Here is an 18,893-nt window from a genome sequence, read left to right on the forward strand (position 1 = left end):
AATGGCTTTCTTCACAGATGCTGAAGGGAAAAACATCACATCATGTGTCTCCCTCTGTTGCCATCTCTCTCTCTCTCTGTCTTTTTTCTTTTGATTTGATCGCCGTTCCAAATGAGGGATCCCTCATACACTTGTCCTGCGGCGTGGAATCACGTCAACGCCCTCCTTCCCCTCTCTCTCTCTCTCTCTCAACAAAATGATTCATTTTCCTATTACCGCGATGAGCGTGTGAAATGAGCTATATAATCAATAGCATAGGTTTGTAAACAGCAGCCGCACTCCAGGGAAAATGTGTTTTCTTTTTGAAAACAATACGCTGTCTGTGTGTGTGCGCGTGGTAAGGAATGCTCATCTGACATTGTTTACAAGGGCAATTTATAGGAAATAAAGACACTGGCTGCCCAAAATGAAGGTAGCTTTTATAATACAGCAAGATGAACATGAATACAAACAAAAATATCAAACTACAAAATGCAGTGGATACAGTATAGAAGGGTTTACATACCGTTTGGTTTTTAAAACAAACTGTTCTCAGAGTTTGTTTTATGTAGATAAAAATTTGAGGTCTTGAAGTAACTATAAAAAAAGTGCTAAATTTAAAGTAAGTGTGTGTGTGTGTGTGTGTGTGTGTGTGTGTGTGTGTGTGTGTGCGCACAATGCTAAATTTCAAAATAGCTGCCATACATTGTTGCTGTTTGTGGACAGACTTACAAAGAGTTGGGCGCGCAGCCTCTCATCCTCAGTGGTGATCCTCTCTCTTATGATGGCTTGCTGGAGGTTCTCCTGGGCCACGGCCCGCTCCACAGACAGGATCCTGGACACATCATGTTGGACCTGGGACTGGGCCTCAGACCGCGCCTTGGCTGCTGCCCGAGCCTTCTCTGCTTCCAGCCTGTGGAGCATCAACATTTTACATGATTAATACTCTTCTTAGCCCTTTTCAAAATGTTACATGTTCGTGATCTGCAAAAACAATGCAGGAAGTAGGGTATCTAAACTGCACTCAGGGTATAATAAAAGTGCAAGTCATGGTACAGGACTACGATATACCCATCATTCCTTCCCCTGTAGCTATCTCAATAATGCATGACTGGCTACTTGCAATGTCTACTGCACACCAAGTTTCCTTTGTGATGCTGTAGTAAAACATGTTTATATATACACGGGGAATCATACTCTGTCTTTTACAGGTTTCTTAATTTCAAATGAAAATTAGGCTAATTTTAAACTAAAAACCTTCCAGGTATCGACTGCTAATAAAAAATGATCATCAAAAAATAAAATGATCATCTTGTTAAGCACAGACAGCGAATAGCCTCATGGATGTATGATACTAAGTGTGTAAGTAACATATTTTTGTAAACTATCTGAGTATCTTTGGTGTTTATAGCACCACCTACGTTCATATGCCTGTTGTGCTACATGCTGCACTGTTGCAGTGTCCCAAAAGAATTAAAAGGTCACAAATGCGATTATAGTGCTAATGAAGCACAGATTTACCAAAGTATACTTGCATATTGATTTTCTAACCCTAATGTCAGATGCAACCATTCAAAACCCCTTGCTATTCTGCAGATTACAAAGAGGGGGGCAACGTTGAGAAGAAAGTTTGTTGAAAGTTGAACTCTGACAGCCCCAGTGTGGGGGGGAAATACCCTGATGTACCACAGTCAGTTAACATCTGTCAGACAATTCTAATGACTTTCAGTCATTTCCAAATAATTTACATTTAAGAGTGATTTGACACTATCAATATGTAATAGAGTGTTGTAGACACTACCATTTCCCCAAAACAAGAATCATCAATCCAATGAAGCAGCGATATAGACAGCGGCAGTGTGCGCTCTGCAGGCACAAGACCACCATTTGAACCCTGTCACTGGGTTCTCATAGTTGCCTAGCAACGCACTCCCTACTAGGCGACAGTGTGCTTGATTGGAGAAGAGGAGGAACGTCCCTGAAAGTCTTCCTCTGCTTGAAATCAAACAGTGGTGGCAAGGTAAAATAAACACAAAGCATAAGCAAGAGCAGGTGTGAGTGAATTATGACTGGCTGAATGAAGACGGCGAGGATCTTAATAAACTTGTACCTAAGAAAAATCCTAAGACAGCCTTGACAAGAAGTAGGCTGCCTATGCTGAGAGTGGTGGTGGATATTGACTGGTTTTGTGACCTATTCCACTGAAAAAATTCCTTCACATTCAAATGCACCATCAATGATCTATCAGTTGTTACCTACAGTGGAAGCACAATAATTGCTTTTAAATGTTGAAATATTAGAATAAAACATTTTGTTATTTTCAATGTTGTTCTTTAAAGGCAGGACATTTTTGTTTTACTCATAATCACTAAAGTTAAATGTTGATGTGTGCATTGCTCATTATGATAATGTAAATGCATCATCCTGGTTGTCAAATGTGAGGTAACAGGCATAAAAACAGTATGTGGCTTTTTCTTGTTACAAGCTCCCAATGATCAGTCAATGCAAAAGGGGTTTATCTTTTATTCAGTTTAAAAAATATAATGCATCTCTTCACTTACCTGTGAATATAGCCAAAATTTAGACAGTAAGGAATCGTGATGACAGAGTAGTCTAACTGATGACCATGCCTTTGGCTTTGAGTAGATGACGGGTAGGTCTAATAAAACTACGTCTGATGTCGTAAAGCTGCCATTTGCCCTGCAACACCACTAAATGTCAGAGAGCAAGGGAGAGCGAGACGAGACGGGGAGACGGCGAAAAACAGAGTGGAGGGAGCGAGAGTGAGCAGTGGCGACTTGACATGTTTGGCCCTGAGGAAGTGAAGCAAAGAGGGAGTGAGGCAGAGAGTGGGAGAAAGAGATGGAGGGAGACGGAGAGAGACCAGCCATGTCCAGTCTCACAGTCCACTGCGCTGCACACGTCAGCACACTCCATCCATCATCTGGCTCTAACGCGCGCGCACACACAGACACATGAAGGGAGCCTCCTAATGGCCTTTTACATTCACCATTTCCCTACAAACCTCGCCTGCCTACGCTGCTAATGCACCTAAGCCACCTTTACGCAAGAAGCTTCAGCTGTTGCTCTTGCTACAACCGTGACAGAGAAGGTATGGTATGCAGGGGTTTTTGAAAACATATCTGGCAGTACTCATGTAGGCCAACATTAGCAATCAGTCAGCATGACATTTGGACCCTTGTTGTTTGGGGCAAATGTACAGTGCACTTAAACAATTACTACAGTAGTTATTAAGTCCTGTAGCTAATAAAGCCTACAAGAATAAAACAAGTCTGCCAAGGCAAATGTAAATATACTGTACCTGATCAAGCTTTGTTACAAATACTTAGCCTGCACTCTTTCAATTACTTAATGTGCTAAAAGTGTGCAGATGTTTTAAGGACAACCAGCATTCTCCTAAATGCACCTATTAGCAACACTGACACTCAGGACCGCTGCTGTAGTCTACCCGTTTTTGTTTCCATAAAAGGGTACACCCACTGAGTATGGTTGTCTCTGGGCATTTAACCAAATTAATGTAATTAATTAATACATGTATGATTTTATTCTTTTTAAGGGTGTAAATAAATGGTAAAAAGGTTTTCTTTTTATGAAAAACGAAAAATGATTAGCTTTACTTACTAACTAAAAGGCAGTGTCATAGTGACCAAAAGCTACAAATGGACAAGTTAAAGAAAGGGGGCCAAGAAAATAGACAGCCTTGCAAAAAAAGTCCTTCTACTGACTTCCTCACAAGTGCCAACCCAAGCAAACACTGCTATCACTAGCTGGATGCTATCTGTCTGCTTCACCTCTATTGCTTTCCAGTCATTATTGCCCTGTCCCTGGGATATTGGACACATTTTTCATTCGACCGTTGAAGATTGGCACTGGGTAGCAAAGGGAAGCTTTAAAGGTAGAGAATGGTTGAGTCAGACAGAGAGAGGAAAAAGCGCCTATATGTAGGGGGCAAGAAAAGAAAATATTATGTCTTTGGAGCATAAGTGGATGATGTTTGGCCTGGATAGAAATAGGATAATCTTGGCCCAGTAACCTGTGTTTTGATGGCTCAGTGGAAAACAAAGAGATGGAAAGACAGAACCAGTGAGACCATCTGAAAAGGAGTGGAGTGCCATGCACTGTCGGACTTTCCAGAAAACTCTTTTTTCAGGAGATGACATTGAACAGAATATACTTGGGAATAGTTCAGCTCTTTCAGGACACTATTTTTAAAACTGACAAAGATTAGATCTGTTGCAGTCTGTATGAAAAATTCATAGGTTGAGTGGCTGCGATACTGCAATTTAGGCGACTTTAGGTGAATTTAAGTGACTATAGTCAGGGCAAGCTTTCCGTGTGTGAATGTGTGTGCAATATACACACTTTCCAATAACAAAACATAAAAGCAGACAAAATGTGCGGTCAATACTGCAACAGCCGTCTCAAATCCATTAAGCCATCATCGGCTGGTACTCCACAGAGAACCGTTTTAAATATCATTACCCTTGTACAAATTTCAAAACAAAATAAATTACAAATTCATGTCTTCTAGCTTTTCCTCTTCACCTTCTGTCTCTCTCCTCAGCTCTTCACCCATTAATGCTTCCTGTTGTTTACCTGTCTCCTCCATAAGATGTGTCTCAGTACAGTCTGCCTGGCAGGATGGATTCTGACAGACCTGCGTAACAGTGCAGGCTCGACCCAACTGCCTCGAAACAAAGGCATTTAAAGGCCCAATGCAATATTGATGTTAGGAATAATGTCGCTGAATGCTTCCTATGAATATTTTATGGAGCTGTGCACTCTAACTGACACACACGTGCAACACACATACACCACACCTGACTGCGGACGCTATGAAATGCTGGGGCAGAGTTAAAATTAAGTGTATTTGAAACAAAGGACAGTGCAGTGAGAAGATTCATTTAGAAGACTCTCCCACTCTGCAGAAGGAACATAAAAGCTATTTTGTAGTCCCACTCTGCTTTGCCCAGTACTATGAAGAGAAAACAGCAATGGTCTTAGTGCTACAACCAATCACACTATCAAAAGTGGATGCCATTGTCACTGGCATTGTCAGCTCGGTTGTTGTCTATTCAAATACCATACCCAGTGAGTAAAGCTCAAACTCCCAACACACAGCCATTTAATACACTGAAAGAGGAAGAGCACATAGTCCTTCTACTCAGTAGTGTGATGTAAGTTCAGAGGCCTGATGGTTCTCATTCTGTATAGCTACCAGTGTGTGTTTTGATCTTAAACAATGGGGTAATATTAGAAATCACTTTAAGTTTGTATTGAAACTCCTCCAACAGATTCCATCTGTTCTATATAAGACCAGCTTGAGTAATAAACAAAGCAAAAACAGTAGATTAGCTAGAAGATTGGACAGAGTCAATAACCATAACTGTTATACTGACTAGTGACTGTCAGCAGCAGTCTACAATACAAAAAAAACTGCACATTTACAATTCAATGACTGTTATTCTAACACTTGGAATGGCCTTATACATTGGGGATAGGAGCGCTTTTACAACAATAGGACCTGGTTCAATTGGAACAAAGTGCTTTGTTGGGAATTACATCTATTCATGCAGGTAGTGAAACACGGATCACGTCACACACAAATATACAGATATCCTCAGAAAGAAAGGCAACACACAAAAGTGTACGCAGTGTGAAATGTTCTCAATGCTTAAGCCTCAGGGTCCCAAGGTTGCGTGTGTGTTTGTGCGCAGGTTCACCTGTAACGTAACAGTTATTTTTGAAAAATGCAGAAAGCCTTATTTTGTGCTTACTGCCTGAGCAAAAATGGCACACTGAGATGTTGCTTAGCTTGGAGGGTCTTGCTAGTTAGTTGCTACATTGCTATGAGGTTGGTCACTCACCTAGCCCAAAACCTAGTAGGTTGCTACTAGGTGGTTTCTATCATGTCCTGGGTGTTTTGTAGGATGTTGATAGATTTTTGTTATGGAATTCTATGCAAGTACTTCCAGTTTTAAGTGCAGTTGCTGTGATACTGCTAGGATGCTTGGCGTAGAAGCTGGGCCTTTCCAGGTGTTTGCTAGGGTGGTTTTAGATTGGCAGTGAGTGGTTGCTATGGTTTATCAGATGGTTGGTGGGACATCATTAGGGGTTTGCTAGATGGTAAATAGAGTATTTTATTAGGATGACAGCTAGGGTGTTTGGGATGCTTGTATTCACAGTAGCTGTTAGGTAGCTGGTTGATTGTTTGGGTGCATGTAGCTGGATGCTTTGGCCATTCTTGTGTAACTATACTGTGTATTTTCTGGTTTATGCCGGATGTTATTATGGCTATCCATATCATTCTGATAATTTTCCTTATTATTGTCATCGTTGTTGTTATGGGTGAGAGAGTGCTGTAAAGTTGCTGGGGTATACTATGTTTTTGCAGTAGTCGCAGTTAGAATATCATGAAGAAAAACTAAATGCATGTGCTGTCAGAGAATTTGATCAAAGACTAGCAATGTTGCTGATTCAGACACATTTTTAAAGAAGAATCACAACTCCCCAGACACAGTCCTGACTAAATCAGGTTGGATTCAGGAACTTATTGTTTTTTAATAACCTCCCAACTTTCTAACTCTGTTAAAATGAGATGGAGGTTCCGTGCATGCGTCAGTGTATGTATTTCTGTGTGAACAAAGATAAATCATATAAGTAATGTTAAAAATCTGTATTTGTCTGTGTCTGACCTGGGTGCAATAAAGAACAGACTGGCTGGTTAGCAGTGAGGGGAGACAGAAGCTTTGAGGGAGGGTCAGTATTCTCACTCAAAAGTCTGACATGCAATTATATCGCACAAGCCAATGCAAGCTGCTTGACTACATGCTGAAATAACTACGTTTCACAACAACAACAACTAACCTTTAAGTTTTAGAGTGGGACACTCAAACACATGCATTTCATGCACGTGAGTAGAGACTGGAGGTAGGAAGAAGACATGAAAAAGAGGGAAGGAACTTTAGATTTAGAAACAGAAAAAAAGAGATCGCTGGAGAAACAAAGGACATATGGAGAAACAGAAAGCAAGGAGATAAGGGAGGGGAATATAAAAGCCAAGACTGGGAAGGCAAGGTGGAGGAAAGCCTGAGAGAAGAAGAAGTGGATCGGATCGTAACACAGGACGAGTTAGGTTGAGGGAGGACAGACAGGATGGTGGAAGGCCCCCCCGCTTTTCCTTCTCTCTCATCATTTTCTCTGAGTCGTTCTGCTCTGATGCCTCACAGAGAAGCAGCAGAGGCAAATCTGCTCCCTGCAGCCACTGCTTGCTACAAATGAGTTTAGGCTGCACCCAAATGAACTCCTCGCAGAGCCCTTACTTCACTCCTACCAGAGCAAAACATGCAAAGCCAGATCTCCAGAGTTCATTTATGGCCCTAAAGCCAAACAGAAGAAATACTAGCCTAATCTAAACACCGCATTTCCTCAAAATTCCCTAGTTCTGTGTACCCTACACAGCAACATTGTATAGGTTAGAATGGATCTTTATTTGTATAGCATGTTTCAATACACGCAACAAAGTGCTTTAGAGCAATCAACATCAAACCAACAAGTCAAATAAAAATTGATATCACATACTAAGTGTGGAAATAATTAGATTTTCCCAAGGCAAAGTGAATGTGTTTTTGTGTGTATGGGGGTCTAATATCCTTTAACAAGACATCATTTTGGGGGTTATTTCAGCAGTTACCTCACTTTTACTGCTTTTCATTTTGCTTTTCATGCATGAATTATTCTTTTTTCCACAATTCATTCCCCAGAATATTTGGGCTAGTATTAAGAACTTGGCAGAAATGTGAACATAATGGGGATGGGGGGGTCATCCCGTTAGCCGTGGGGTTTACACACTAACCGGTGACCTTTGTTGCATGTCAATTTCCTACTGTTGTATTTAGAAACTGCTTATCTATCAGTTTCAAAGATCTTTGTTTTTTAATCTGACAATTTGGGTGGCTTACAGTCAATGAGCAGGTAAGAATTCAGTGTACTCCTTGAGGACATTTTAACAACATACAAACTGCAGGAGCAATTGTTGTTGATTCTGGTTGAACATGCCCTTGAGACTGTGGCCCCATGTATCTCGGGTGTGTATACGTATGTGTGTTCTTTTCCAACGACCTGGGGGTTCAACTATTCCTCCATGTCCTGGTGTTCAAGCTGTGCAGCAGTTTCACTGCAGGGCTCTATAACTAGTGAGGCACTGTGCAGTCTTGTTAGCTGAGCTTTGATACACTCACACATACAGAAAAAAATATTTTACCTCTTCCTTCAATTTTGCAGCAATAGTCTCCTTGCTGTATCTTCCAACACAGCGAAAGCCTCAATGACTCCACTCTGTTTGACTTCAACAACCTAAAAAACTCACTGTAATTACTGCCTGCACTGCGCGAAGGTGAAATACCATTGCAATTTAATTATGGTTTGACAGCCCAGATGAGAAAACAGGCACTGTGTTCCTCTCGTCTATTTCAATTTAAAGAAAGCATCAGTCGTCTCTATCTGCAATAACTACAAATGAATAGAAAAGTGTAATTGTGGGGACAAAGACATTTTCAGTCCTCAAGGACTGAAGTGTGTTAGTGTAAGCAGAAACTTCTATGTATGAATGATGTGAGAAAAAAGTGTGCTTTATTGTGTTCTTCCTGTGATCAATCCAAGACTCTGTATTTATTACTGTGAAAGTTTTTATTATACTATATTTATATTTTATACGACTCTCTTTACAAACTGGGACGAACACAAAGTCTCTGTGTCATGCTCCTGTTCAGCTCAAAAAGATAAATTTATAGAGCTGACCCTGACTCAGCTCACACTGACAGGGATTTAGACATTTTAATGAGGTGATAAAGTGCCTAAGCCTATAACTTCCACTGCCGATATATCTTACTTCACTGTATATGAATATAATAAAACACTAACCCAGCAGGTGTAACAGCATGTGTGCACAGGAGGAGTTTCAGGCGTGTTTCTCAGTGGTCTAAACCTAATCCATTTTTTTCAAGTTTTTACAAAAAGGTTTATCTATCCTCAGCACTGTGCCTGAACGCATCCTGTGTAGGCACAGACGGAGCACTGAAACAAACATGCTGATTTCGCTGTGTAAAGTTTAAATGTTTATTCAAGCTTTATATAAATATTAGTAAATGTTTTAGTGTTTTCTGTTTCCCCATCATTACATGTAGATTTGTTTTCTACTACGGGTTGATTCTAGACAACCTTTTAAGCTCTCCTTAAATCCCAGAATGCCCCTTGATGGCTGTCTCGTGCATTACTGCTTGCCAAACTATTAACTAGGAAAATGGACACACACGCACAAATGCACACTCACAACAGAACAAAAAATAATGTGACAAACTGAGCAAAAGAAAAAAACAGTTAAACATATAAAGGCTCATGCAATTATATTTCACTTTCAGAGTACATGGAGGCAAATTGCAGGGCTGAATCCAAAGCTAACCACTGACAAACAACCGTTTGGAGGGAACGGGTGGAAATGGGTGTTCTTACATTAGGAGATTTATATTGCACCAATACACTTAAGTCATTTGATGATCTAAAACAACAATACGATTTACCTAAAACTCAGTTTTAGGTAACTTAAACTGCAGATATCTTTACATAATGTAAAAAAGTATATTCTGTCCAAAGCTTTTTATATTAGGAGTGTTAAGACTGTAAGGTGTTTATGCAATTACACACAAAGATATACATACACACAAGTGTTGGTTAACTGATGATTGCTTATTTACCATTTGATGTTCAGTTAAGTCTTCTTAAGTGAAAATGCAGCCCATGCCAAGCACAAACAAAAACTGTTGAAAGCTTGAAAGCCATCGTGATTTCAATTATTTGCAAGGAGGGCATAATTTTGAAGCACTTACTCCTCTGAACAGACATCATTGAGTGAGCTGCAGGAAGCGGTAACACCAAAAAATAAAACAGCCAGGGGGGAAAAAAATAAAAAAAATCAATAGACAAATTATTTCTCAAAACCGAAGTCAATTTCTCTCTTCTTGAATGAGCCTCAAAAACGGGGCTAATCACTAGGCTAACACTACCTCCTCCTGGATATAGAAAGGTTGTGTGTGTGTTGGCCCCCCTCCCCCCCCTTACATACAGTACAAGAGTGTGTTTAGTGGCTAATCAGTTGTTCATTCACCAGGGTCTGCTGGAGATCATCTAGGCCTATTAAAGGGGGGAGGGTGACAACACGATTATCGTACATTATGGCACATGCACCTGCTTCTACAGGGTCAAAAAGAAGAGGAGAAATGTATTCCCTACACGAAGAGTGTGTTTCGTCATCAGGCAGGGCTAATGTATCACCCACTCAACACCCAGGAAATTACCTCAGGATGGCGCCCTCCTTTCTCTGGCGTGATTAATTGATCCGGAGAGAACAAGTGAAGGAGAGAAGAAGCACAGATAGAGGGAGAAAAAAGTGCTGATGTGCTTCGGAAGAGAGGTAGATTGGAAACCCAGTGGGGATCGGAAAGACTGGTGCTGACCTTTTTGACTATTAATGAAAGCAGAAAACGGTCACATCTGAAAATGTCTTTGGTTTCTAATGAAATCCTGCAACAGGAATTGACACTAGTGCAGTACCCCTGATTCAATCTATCGTGATCCAAAGGAGGACGGTAGGGGAGAGAGAGAGAAAAAAGCCACACACAGGGCACACCAGAGATTCTGACTTTCAGCAAACCCACAAATCTTAATTTCATCTCCAAAACACACAATACAATAATCAGTTAACTTCTGAAATAAATCAGATAGTTTACCAAATGTTTTTGTTAAACAAGAATTGGTTTACTATTCCACGCCAAAATAGTGTTTTTTTGTGTATGCGTTTGTGTGCATGTCTCTAACCAGGCTTGCAGCTCTTGCTCCGCCTTGGCTCTTTCTTGCTCCAAGCCTTTATACAGCTCATCAGTGATCTTCTTCCTCAAGGCCTCTTCATCAACTGGGGACAAAAAGAGAAGAGGGAGAGAGAGTGTTAGAGAGAGAGGCTTTCAAGTAAACAGCTATTGTTTGTTAACAGGTATACTGTTTGCGCTGGGATACTGAATACAGTCATACTGTCGAAAAAGTAAAAGAGGTGAGTGTTTGTCCTACAGGTGTTGCTGTTGCATTGATCAGAAAATGCGTTGTTCAAAATGAACATTTAAATTATAATGATTCTGAGAGAGTTTTGGCCAAACATTGGCTCAGTTCCATCCAGTCAATCATTTGTGGGGATTTGCTGATATGTTTAGTTTTGTGTGATACTTAACTTCGGATTTTGGACAAAACAGGCAATTTGATGACATCACCTTGGGCTTTATGAAATTATGACATTTCTCACTGTTTTCTGGTATTTTATAGACCAAACTGATTGAGAAAATATTAGAGAGGATTAATCCATAAGGAAAATAATAGTGTGAGTAAGTGGCAGCTGTGGTTGTTACATTGATGGATACCATAAACTGTTATTGTGCGTTTGTTGAGTTGAACATGCGTTTTCTTTGTGCTTACTGCGAGTGACGCGAGGTGTGTGTAGGTGTGAGAATGTATTATAGCATAATTTCACACACAAACAGAAAAATGCCTATATTGCTTAAACACATACACAAAGAGGCGTACACGTCATCCATCTTTAAATCACAACACCACGGTACCTTATTTACATTAATTCATGTCAGGGAAATCACACATGTATGATTTCATGTCTCCAATGGTCTATCTTGGCAGGTAATGAAGCATGAAAGTAAAGATGCCAGCCTGCGACCAGGCCAAAACGTGCTCTGAAGACAGAAGTGCCATGCAGGTATGCTGCAACACTACAGTGATTGGGGGAGTGGCTGCGTGTGTCAAGATTACTCTCCCACTGCATTAGTTAGATGGGATAATCCCTATTGTCAGAGTCTATTATTACCTGGTAACGTGGTAACAGCAGGCCGGTGGACACACACAAAAACCCTAATTCCAGCTAAATCAGATTCACTATAAGACCTAAAATATGGAAAGCAATTTCTTTCTTATCATCTTGGTGTTGTAGCTACTGTTAAATGAATAAAGGCAAAGGCATAAAACACATATTCCTACAGCAAAACTGACTTATCCTCCATGTTCAGATAAAGTGCCTGTGATTTTACAAAAAGTGTGGTGCTCGATAATTATTAAAAATCATAATCATGGTTATTATGGTCTATATTAAGATCACGATTATTTAACAGAATTACTCACCGACTTAGGACTCATGATACATTTATTGAACTTTTAAAATTGAATGTTGAACAAACTCAATCCAGTTTTTTTGTGTGGTCTTAGCAGGTGAATTTGACCTTTTAGGGAGGGGCGAGAGCCACAGCTGTAAAGGAAAAGGAGTGCACTGGATTTATAACACAAGACATATTGAGCGCATCATTTAGGAGCGGAATGTGGCACAATATTATCTCGATTATCTTGTTTTCATCATTGCTGGAAGCCAAAATCATAATAGAAAATAAAATGGGATTAACTGCACAGCCCTAGCTTGAGGGTGATTGGTTATTAATCACGATTCCATCTGTGTCTGCTAAAGTCCAACATATGGGGTTGATTCACATCTCAATTAAGTTCTTTGATTTCAGTAATTAGAACTTGAAAGCGTACGAAGGACAAACCAATAATGATCAATTTTCAATTTGGTTCGACTGCCCAAAAAAAAAAAATATTTTACCATTACCAAAAATTTTTTTTTAAATTTTCTAAAAGCAGAAGCCCCAATTCCAGATCAACATCAAAGCATAATTAAATGTTACTTGACTCAAAGCCTGTTCACCAGTTGTGCTAGAAAAAACTATTAAAAGGCTTCTGAGATACCTTGTGGACAGAAAGACATAATGACAAAGTGCAATCCTCTTTAGGAGAATGCAAACACTAGGTCTATGATTCTGGGCTTCATATTGATATTTTCTCTAGCAGCAGTGCTAGCTAAAAAACAGTTTTAGTGTAGGCCATTGCAGTGGCCTGAACCTCAGCGGCTTCTTTGTATACTGCTCTTTGTGAAGACTGAAACATCCACTTGTAGCGTAACTAATGCAATGCATAAAATCCTAAATGAACAGTCATTCATTTTAGGGACACACCTAAAGTTTGATTCTCTTAAGTTGTTGTTAATTGGTCTGAATGTTATTACCTATCAATCTCATAAGCTTTTTATATTGAAATTTCAACAGCTCAATAAAAATATAGCTCTATATATAAAATTGTAATATTCTTCAGTGGATTGATATAGAAAAAAAAGTTAGTGATACTCTGAACTGATGAATACGAGTTACTAATGGATACACGGATACATCACATCTGGGCTCATTAACAAGTATTTCTCCCTGCATCTCTTGCCATTTTTTTCACCTCCTTCAGCAACTTTGTCACACCCACACCATTACCAAATTGCTCTAAAGTGACAATCGTGCTTAAACACACAAACCCAGATCACAGTTAACGTAATCTTTTCTCTGATTTCCAACCCCTCCATAGCCTTTTTCTTCTTTGCACAAAACAGCACTTAACATGAACTCACAGCATGACAACTACTTGCTACAGTAAAGAGAATGAATAAGCGTCAGGTAGAGGGAGGTTTAGTATGACAGGGCTTCAGAAGAAACACTGGTGCAAACAGAGGCGCTGATTGACAGTTGACAACTTTTTTCTGCATAGTGTATCCTCAAAGACAGTTACTGCTGTCACTACTGTCCATAGCGTGAGAAAATAATATCCATCATGTCTGACAGCCCTTAGAAACACCATTGATCTCACTGCAGAGGAGAGTCCAATTACAATTCTGTTCAGAAGTACGACAGAAAGATAACCTGTAGGGTGTTGTGGAAACTCCTAACTCTGCCATAGGGTCGTCTGTCAAGTATCAAGTAATAATGCCATTTTACATCATGACTGCCTTCTGTCTATTAACTAATGCTGTGGCAGTGTATCATAACTAAGATTCTCATAGACATCATTATATCCATATAGCTAAAGCTGCACTACCCAATATTTTTATATTAACAATGGATCAAATGACTTGGTGAAGGGGACAAGAGGACAAACCCACAGATAATTTTCACCCCAATCAGCAGTCCCACCTTAGCTCTAGTGTGTTTTGTTGTTTTTTCAGCTCATTTTTTTTTATTTTACAGCTTCAATGCTCTCATAAGCATAGTTTTCAGTCACACCAGCAGCCACCGTTTTGTTTAGTTAAAAAGCTCTGAGAAAGCCACTATACACCACTCAGCTCTAAACGGCAGACACAGTTGGGAGCTAGCGATTGAACATAGCGATGCATTTAGCAGTAAGAGAGACAGATATTTCACTTAGTTATAAGTTATTGGAAACCAAAACAGAGCTAAAATGAGCATGAATATTGGACTTACATCCATCATGTGGCCAGAAACATGACTCCAAATGAATGGGACTGTTGCTCCATGTGTGCTGGCTGTGTAAATCAGCAGCTGTTTTCTAACATGTTTGACAACAACTTTAAGGGGTGATATTACTGTGTGTGAATATTTGTGTATGTCAGCGTGTTCAACTGCCTTTTAGACAAAAGAAATCAGTCAATTAATGTAGCTTTAAATATGTCGCTCAATAATTTTCTGAACTTACTAGAAAGTGAGTGAAATAAACAGTGAATCTCTGTACTTGTTTAATTACAACTCCTGAAAGCAACAGTAGTCATTCCCTAAGTATCAGGACATTAGGTCAAAAATATAGTGATATTTCATTTTGTCAATATTTCCCATATTCGAGGGGAATAAAGTCTCTTCCAAGCATTTCCTCCAACTCACAAAAAATGATGAAAGTGGTGATTGTGAGAACATAAAGTACTTTAACTTTAGGCCACTATAAAATGAGCAGTTGTAGAGCAGTGCAGAATCCCTTTAATAAAAACTCCTTAATGACTTACTATTCCCTCCTAAGATATTTAGGTCGGATAAATACACTGTTTACTGGATGTCAAACTGACATAGCACACTCAAGGTCAAGCCCTGCCAATGTGAAATTTTTCCATCAGTTAAGACTAGCATTTCTTTATCAATTGCAGCTTTAAATATCTTACACATATATTGGAAATATACACTCTTTTATGAAAGAAAAGAAAGATCATGTAAGTCGTAATGAGAAACTTTCTCAAACTATTGACTCAGCATCTCAAAATAACGACTTAACATTTCTAAATAACGACTTAGCATCTCCAAATAATGACTTATAGTATCCCAAAATAATGAAGTATTTCAAAATATTTGCTTAGTATCTCAAAATAATGACTTACAGAATCTCAGAATAATGAGTTAGTATCTCAAAATGTTTACTTAGTATATCACAAGTATCTTAAATCATTATTTTGACACGTTAAGTCAATATTTTGAGATACTAACTCTTTATTTTGAGAAAGTCTCTCATTATAATGACTTGCATGATATTTTTTTCATCACAGTGGCAGAAATGTGCTTCCATATCCTTTAGCAGTGCACAATGAAAAGTAACATTTAAAAAGTTCAGGCAAGCCTAAGCAACTCCTCATTTATCACCATATCCTCTCCAGCCCTGCAGAGAGAGGCTTCAGATAGCTAGGGGCCCACAGGGTCAGCTAGAGAACAGGTTCTGATATGATAAACACTGTCTGGGGTCCTTGAGGGAGGCTGGTTAGGGTCAGAGACAATTCCAGATCAACAGAGCCCGTGTCAATCCTGAGTAGGACATGTAAATGTTAAAAAGATTAAAAACTCATCATCTTTTTAGATGTGTCCCCCTCCTTTCCTTTCCCACCAATCACTAAACCCTGTGGAAAAAACCCATAGAGGAGGCGGAGAGGCGGAGGAGCACGGGCTATTGGCAGCGGAGATAATAGACGAAGGCAAATTGCATTTCTCATCAGAAGTTTCATTAACCCCAGGACCCGCGTGGAGGGCATAATCTGTAACATTACCACTTCCTCACGTTTCTAGCTCGCACTTAGTCGAGTCACCGCACACCTTCCACTACATTCAAAATAGGAAAGGAAAAAAGTGCCAAGAGCAAGCTTCTAGCCCTTGCAGCCAGGTGCCATTTCTGAATTTCTCTTTCATTCGCACTCTTTCCTGTTAATTCAATCTCATAAAAGGACCCAACTGATCATTTCACATTTTCACAAGATAACAAGAAAAGTCAGTTTCAAAAGGACACAGACATATTTCACAATTTTCACGCTCACATTTATGCACACAAACAGAAAGTTCCCCACATTTCTCCTATTGTTTTCCCTTTGTCTCGCATTTTTTCCCCCCATTCTCTCTGCTGTACCTGGGAGACATCTTTTAAGCAGGCTATTAGTCCAGTGCAGTGTGTGGGCTATGGCATATGAATATTTATAGCACATTGGAGACGGTGTAGGAGGTTCAACCTTGACTATGGTGTAATCAGCACACATACTGACTCAGGCCATGATTTAGAGACAGCCAACCCTGCTGAGAGCCTCACTCGATACCCAACTCTCGTCGACACACATAATCAATGTTCGCCTTATTAAGGTCGTACCATTCCAGGATTGAGCTGAAATTTGCAACAAGATTTACTTTCATCGTATCTTTGTTTTTTTGCTTAAAAAGAGCATGCTTGATCGGTCCAAGTTGACTTTATTTTCTCTCATTCACAATACTTGTTGAGTCTGCTACATTTTAAGCTGTTAGGTGACCTTGCAAAGAGAGTACATACAAAATACTTGTGAAAATGTCAACATTTACCATTGTTGTGGGATACTGTTAATATATAAGGGCCAATCCCTGACAGGAGTCGGCCCTGGATAAAACTGTGGTGACTATGGAGCAACCATAAAAATACAGCCTATACAAACAAACATTCACAACCTGTAACACAGCTCATATTCTGTGCACACAAAAAGATGGAGTAGAGAAAGAAACATAGACAGACATGTTCCTCTTCTCAAACTTTCCATCGGAATTTCTTTACTAAAAGAGTTAAGAAGGGAAAGGGAAAGCCTAATCAGCCAGCTTACATCCACATTTCAGCAGGAAACAGATCAGGAGATTTGTAATCTTTCATGGGATATGAAAGCAGCAGGCAGATCGTCACAATAACTACACTCAACACACTCCACACTTGTTACAAAATTGAGAGATATTATTGTATTTATATTTTAATCTGAAAACCAATTAGCGCAAACAAAGGAGGAATAACTTTATTCAACATGGAGAAAAATAAAACTCTGCCATGAAAGTGACCCCAGAGCAAACAGAAAAAAAGATAGACAAAGAAGTGTTTCTGTGGAATATACATGAATACATTCTATTAATTGTCCAATTGTGTTACTAAATGTGCTCAAACAAAAAGGCAGGTGGCTCACACAAAAAAATCAGTGTCATCTCACAGAAGCCCTATGGCCAAATAAAAATTTAACACACATACACACTTCCTTCCCTTAATGAGGCCTAGTGGTTTGTTGTGTGAAACTGCGGAGGTGTCGTTTTAATCACTGGAGTCAGTGTGGCGTGGCATAAGTTGGCCTTTTTTAATTACCTTACTGACTGAGCACAGTCAAGGATGGGGAACCCTGCCCACGCCACTGCATATCGCCCTCTGAAGAACTGGCACCCACGCCCAGTTCTGTACTATGTAATGAATAGGTAACATTCAAATGTCCTCTGCCGGATATGTCAAGAGATAAGGGACGTGCAACCACACTAGAGAAACAATGAGGCTGAAAACTTTTATTTAAGAGAGAGAGAGAGAGAGAAGTGGGACGTAGTCATTACATAAACTTGTTTCTTTTTTACTAAAACAATGTAACTCAATTAACCCCCTCGGGGATAATAAAGTTACCTTACCTTACTACATTATCTATCTTTTGCTGTGCTTATTTTATGTACTGTGTTGCTTTGCTAGCGTCTTTGATAAACCAAATCTACCAAACAGTCTCACCGCTGGTCTGACTAGTTTTGGGTAAGCTCAAGCTTTCATTTTCTGTGGCCCAACAGGTCTATTAGGTCTCCAACTTAACGTTACTGAAAGTGTTTTTTTTAATGTGAAATGAAAGAATAAAACATGCATTTTTGATGAATGAGATGTATACACTTTGAAATACCATAATCAAAAAAGAAAACATTCTTGTTGCTGTCATTAAATGGTATGCAGGGTTTTTTCTACCCAGAAGTTACTGTAAACAAACATTGTGATTGGTTCTTTGGCGATTATAGAGATTCTCTTTATAACGAGACTTAACCTTTTAGAAAACGTTTTCCCTTATGTTTCTGCTCTTTATAATTACTTCTAAAAATTGGGAGAGAGACTTGACATACTCTGTATTCAGCTGGTGTCGATATAATGTGAATAATTAGTTCCCAACTGGGAAAATTCATATTAACAAGTCAGGACAATAACTCAGAAAGTCTGCAACGGTTTGGTACACAACTTGCCGAGTTTAAGTCATATTATGCAGAAACACAGCAGGCGAAAGTAAATGTTGGGTTAATGGTAAAAACCCTTTTTTTGCATATTGCATATATTTTTTTTTTTTGCTCACATACTACAAACAGCTTTCAGTGTGTTGTTTAAATGCTCTGAGCAATAAAATAAGACACATCTTCTCAGTGGCTTCCATGCTGTTTCCACAATAAGACTACACAACCAATCATAGCTTGCTTTCTTTCATGACCAGCGTGATGCAATGGGGAAAGAGGTGCTAGGGGCAGACTAGGGGCATCTACTCATTTTGTCAGAATGTCATGAGGTGTCCCAGATATGTTATCAGTTGACGTCCACTATGATACACTACACAGGATAAAACTATCAACTATCAACAGTTCGGGCTATCACCTAGTCTGAACCTGGCATTGGTTAATATTCACAGGTCAGTTTTTAGTCTCCAACAAACC

The 18,893-nt window shown here is 39.4% G+C and overlaps 1 protein-coding gene across 1 annotated transcript in view; it reads right to left on the reverse strand.

Annotated features, from left to right (window-relative positions):
• The window catches only part of chchd3a (coiled-coil-helix-coiled-coil-helix domain containing 3a), a 69,567-nt gene that overhangs the window by 47,473 nt on the left and 3,201 nt on the right, over nucleotides 1–18,893 (reverse strand). The window contains 2 exon segments of the mRNA XM_038738735.1: nucleotides 712–892; nucleotides 10,873–10,966. Coding sequence (XP_038594663.1) covers nucleotides 712–892; nucleotides 10,873–10,966 — 275 coding nt within the window.

Source organism: Micropterus salmoides, unplaced genomic scaffold (genome assembly GCF_014851395.1).
Source record: "Micropterus salmoides isolate LMB-PRFRI ecotype aquatic unplaced genomic scaffold, ASM1485139v1 Ms_hic_scaffold_23, whole genome shotgun sequence".
In the NCBI taxonomy this organism is placed as follows: domain Eukaryota; kingdom Metazoa; phylum Chordata; class Actinopteri; order Centrarchiformes; family Centrarchidae; genus Micropterus; species Micropterus salmoides.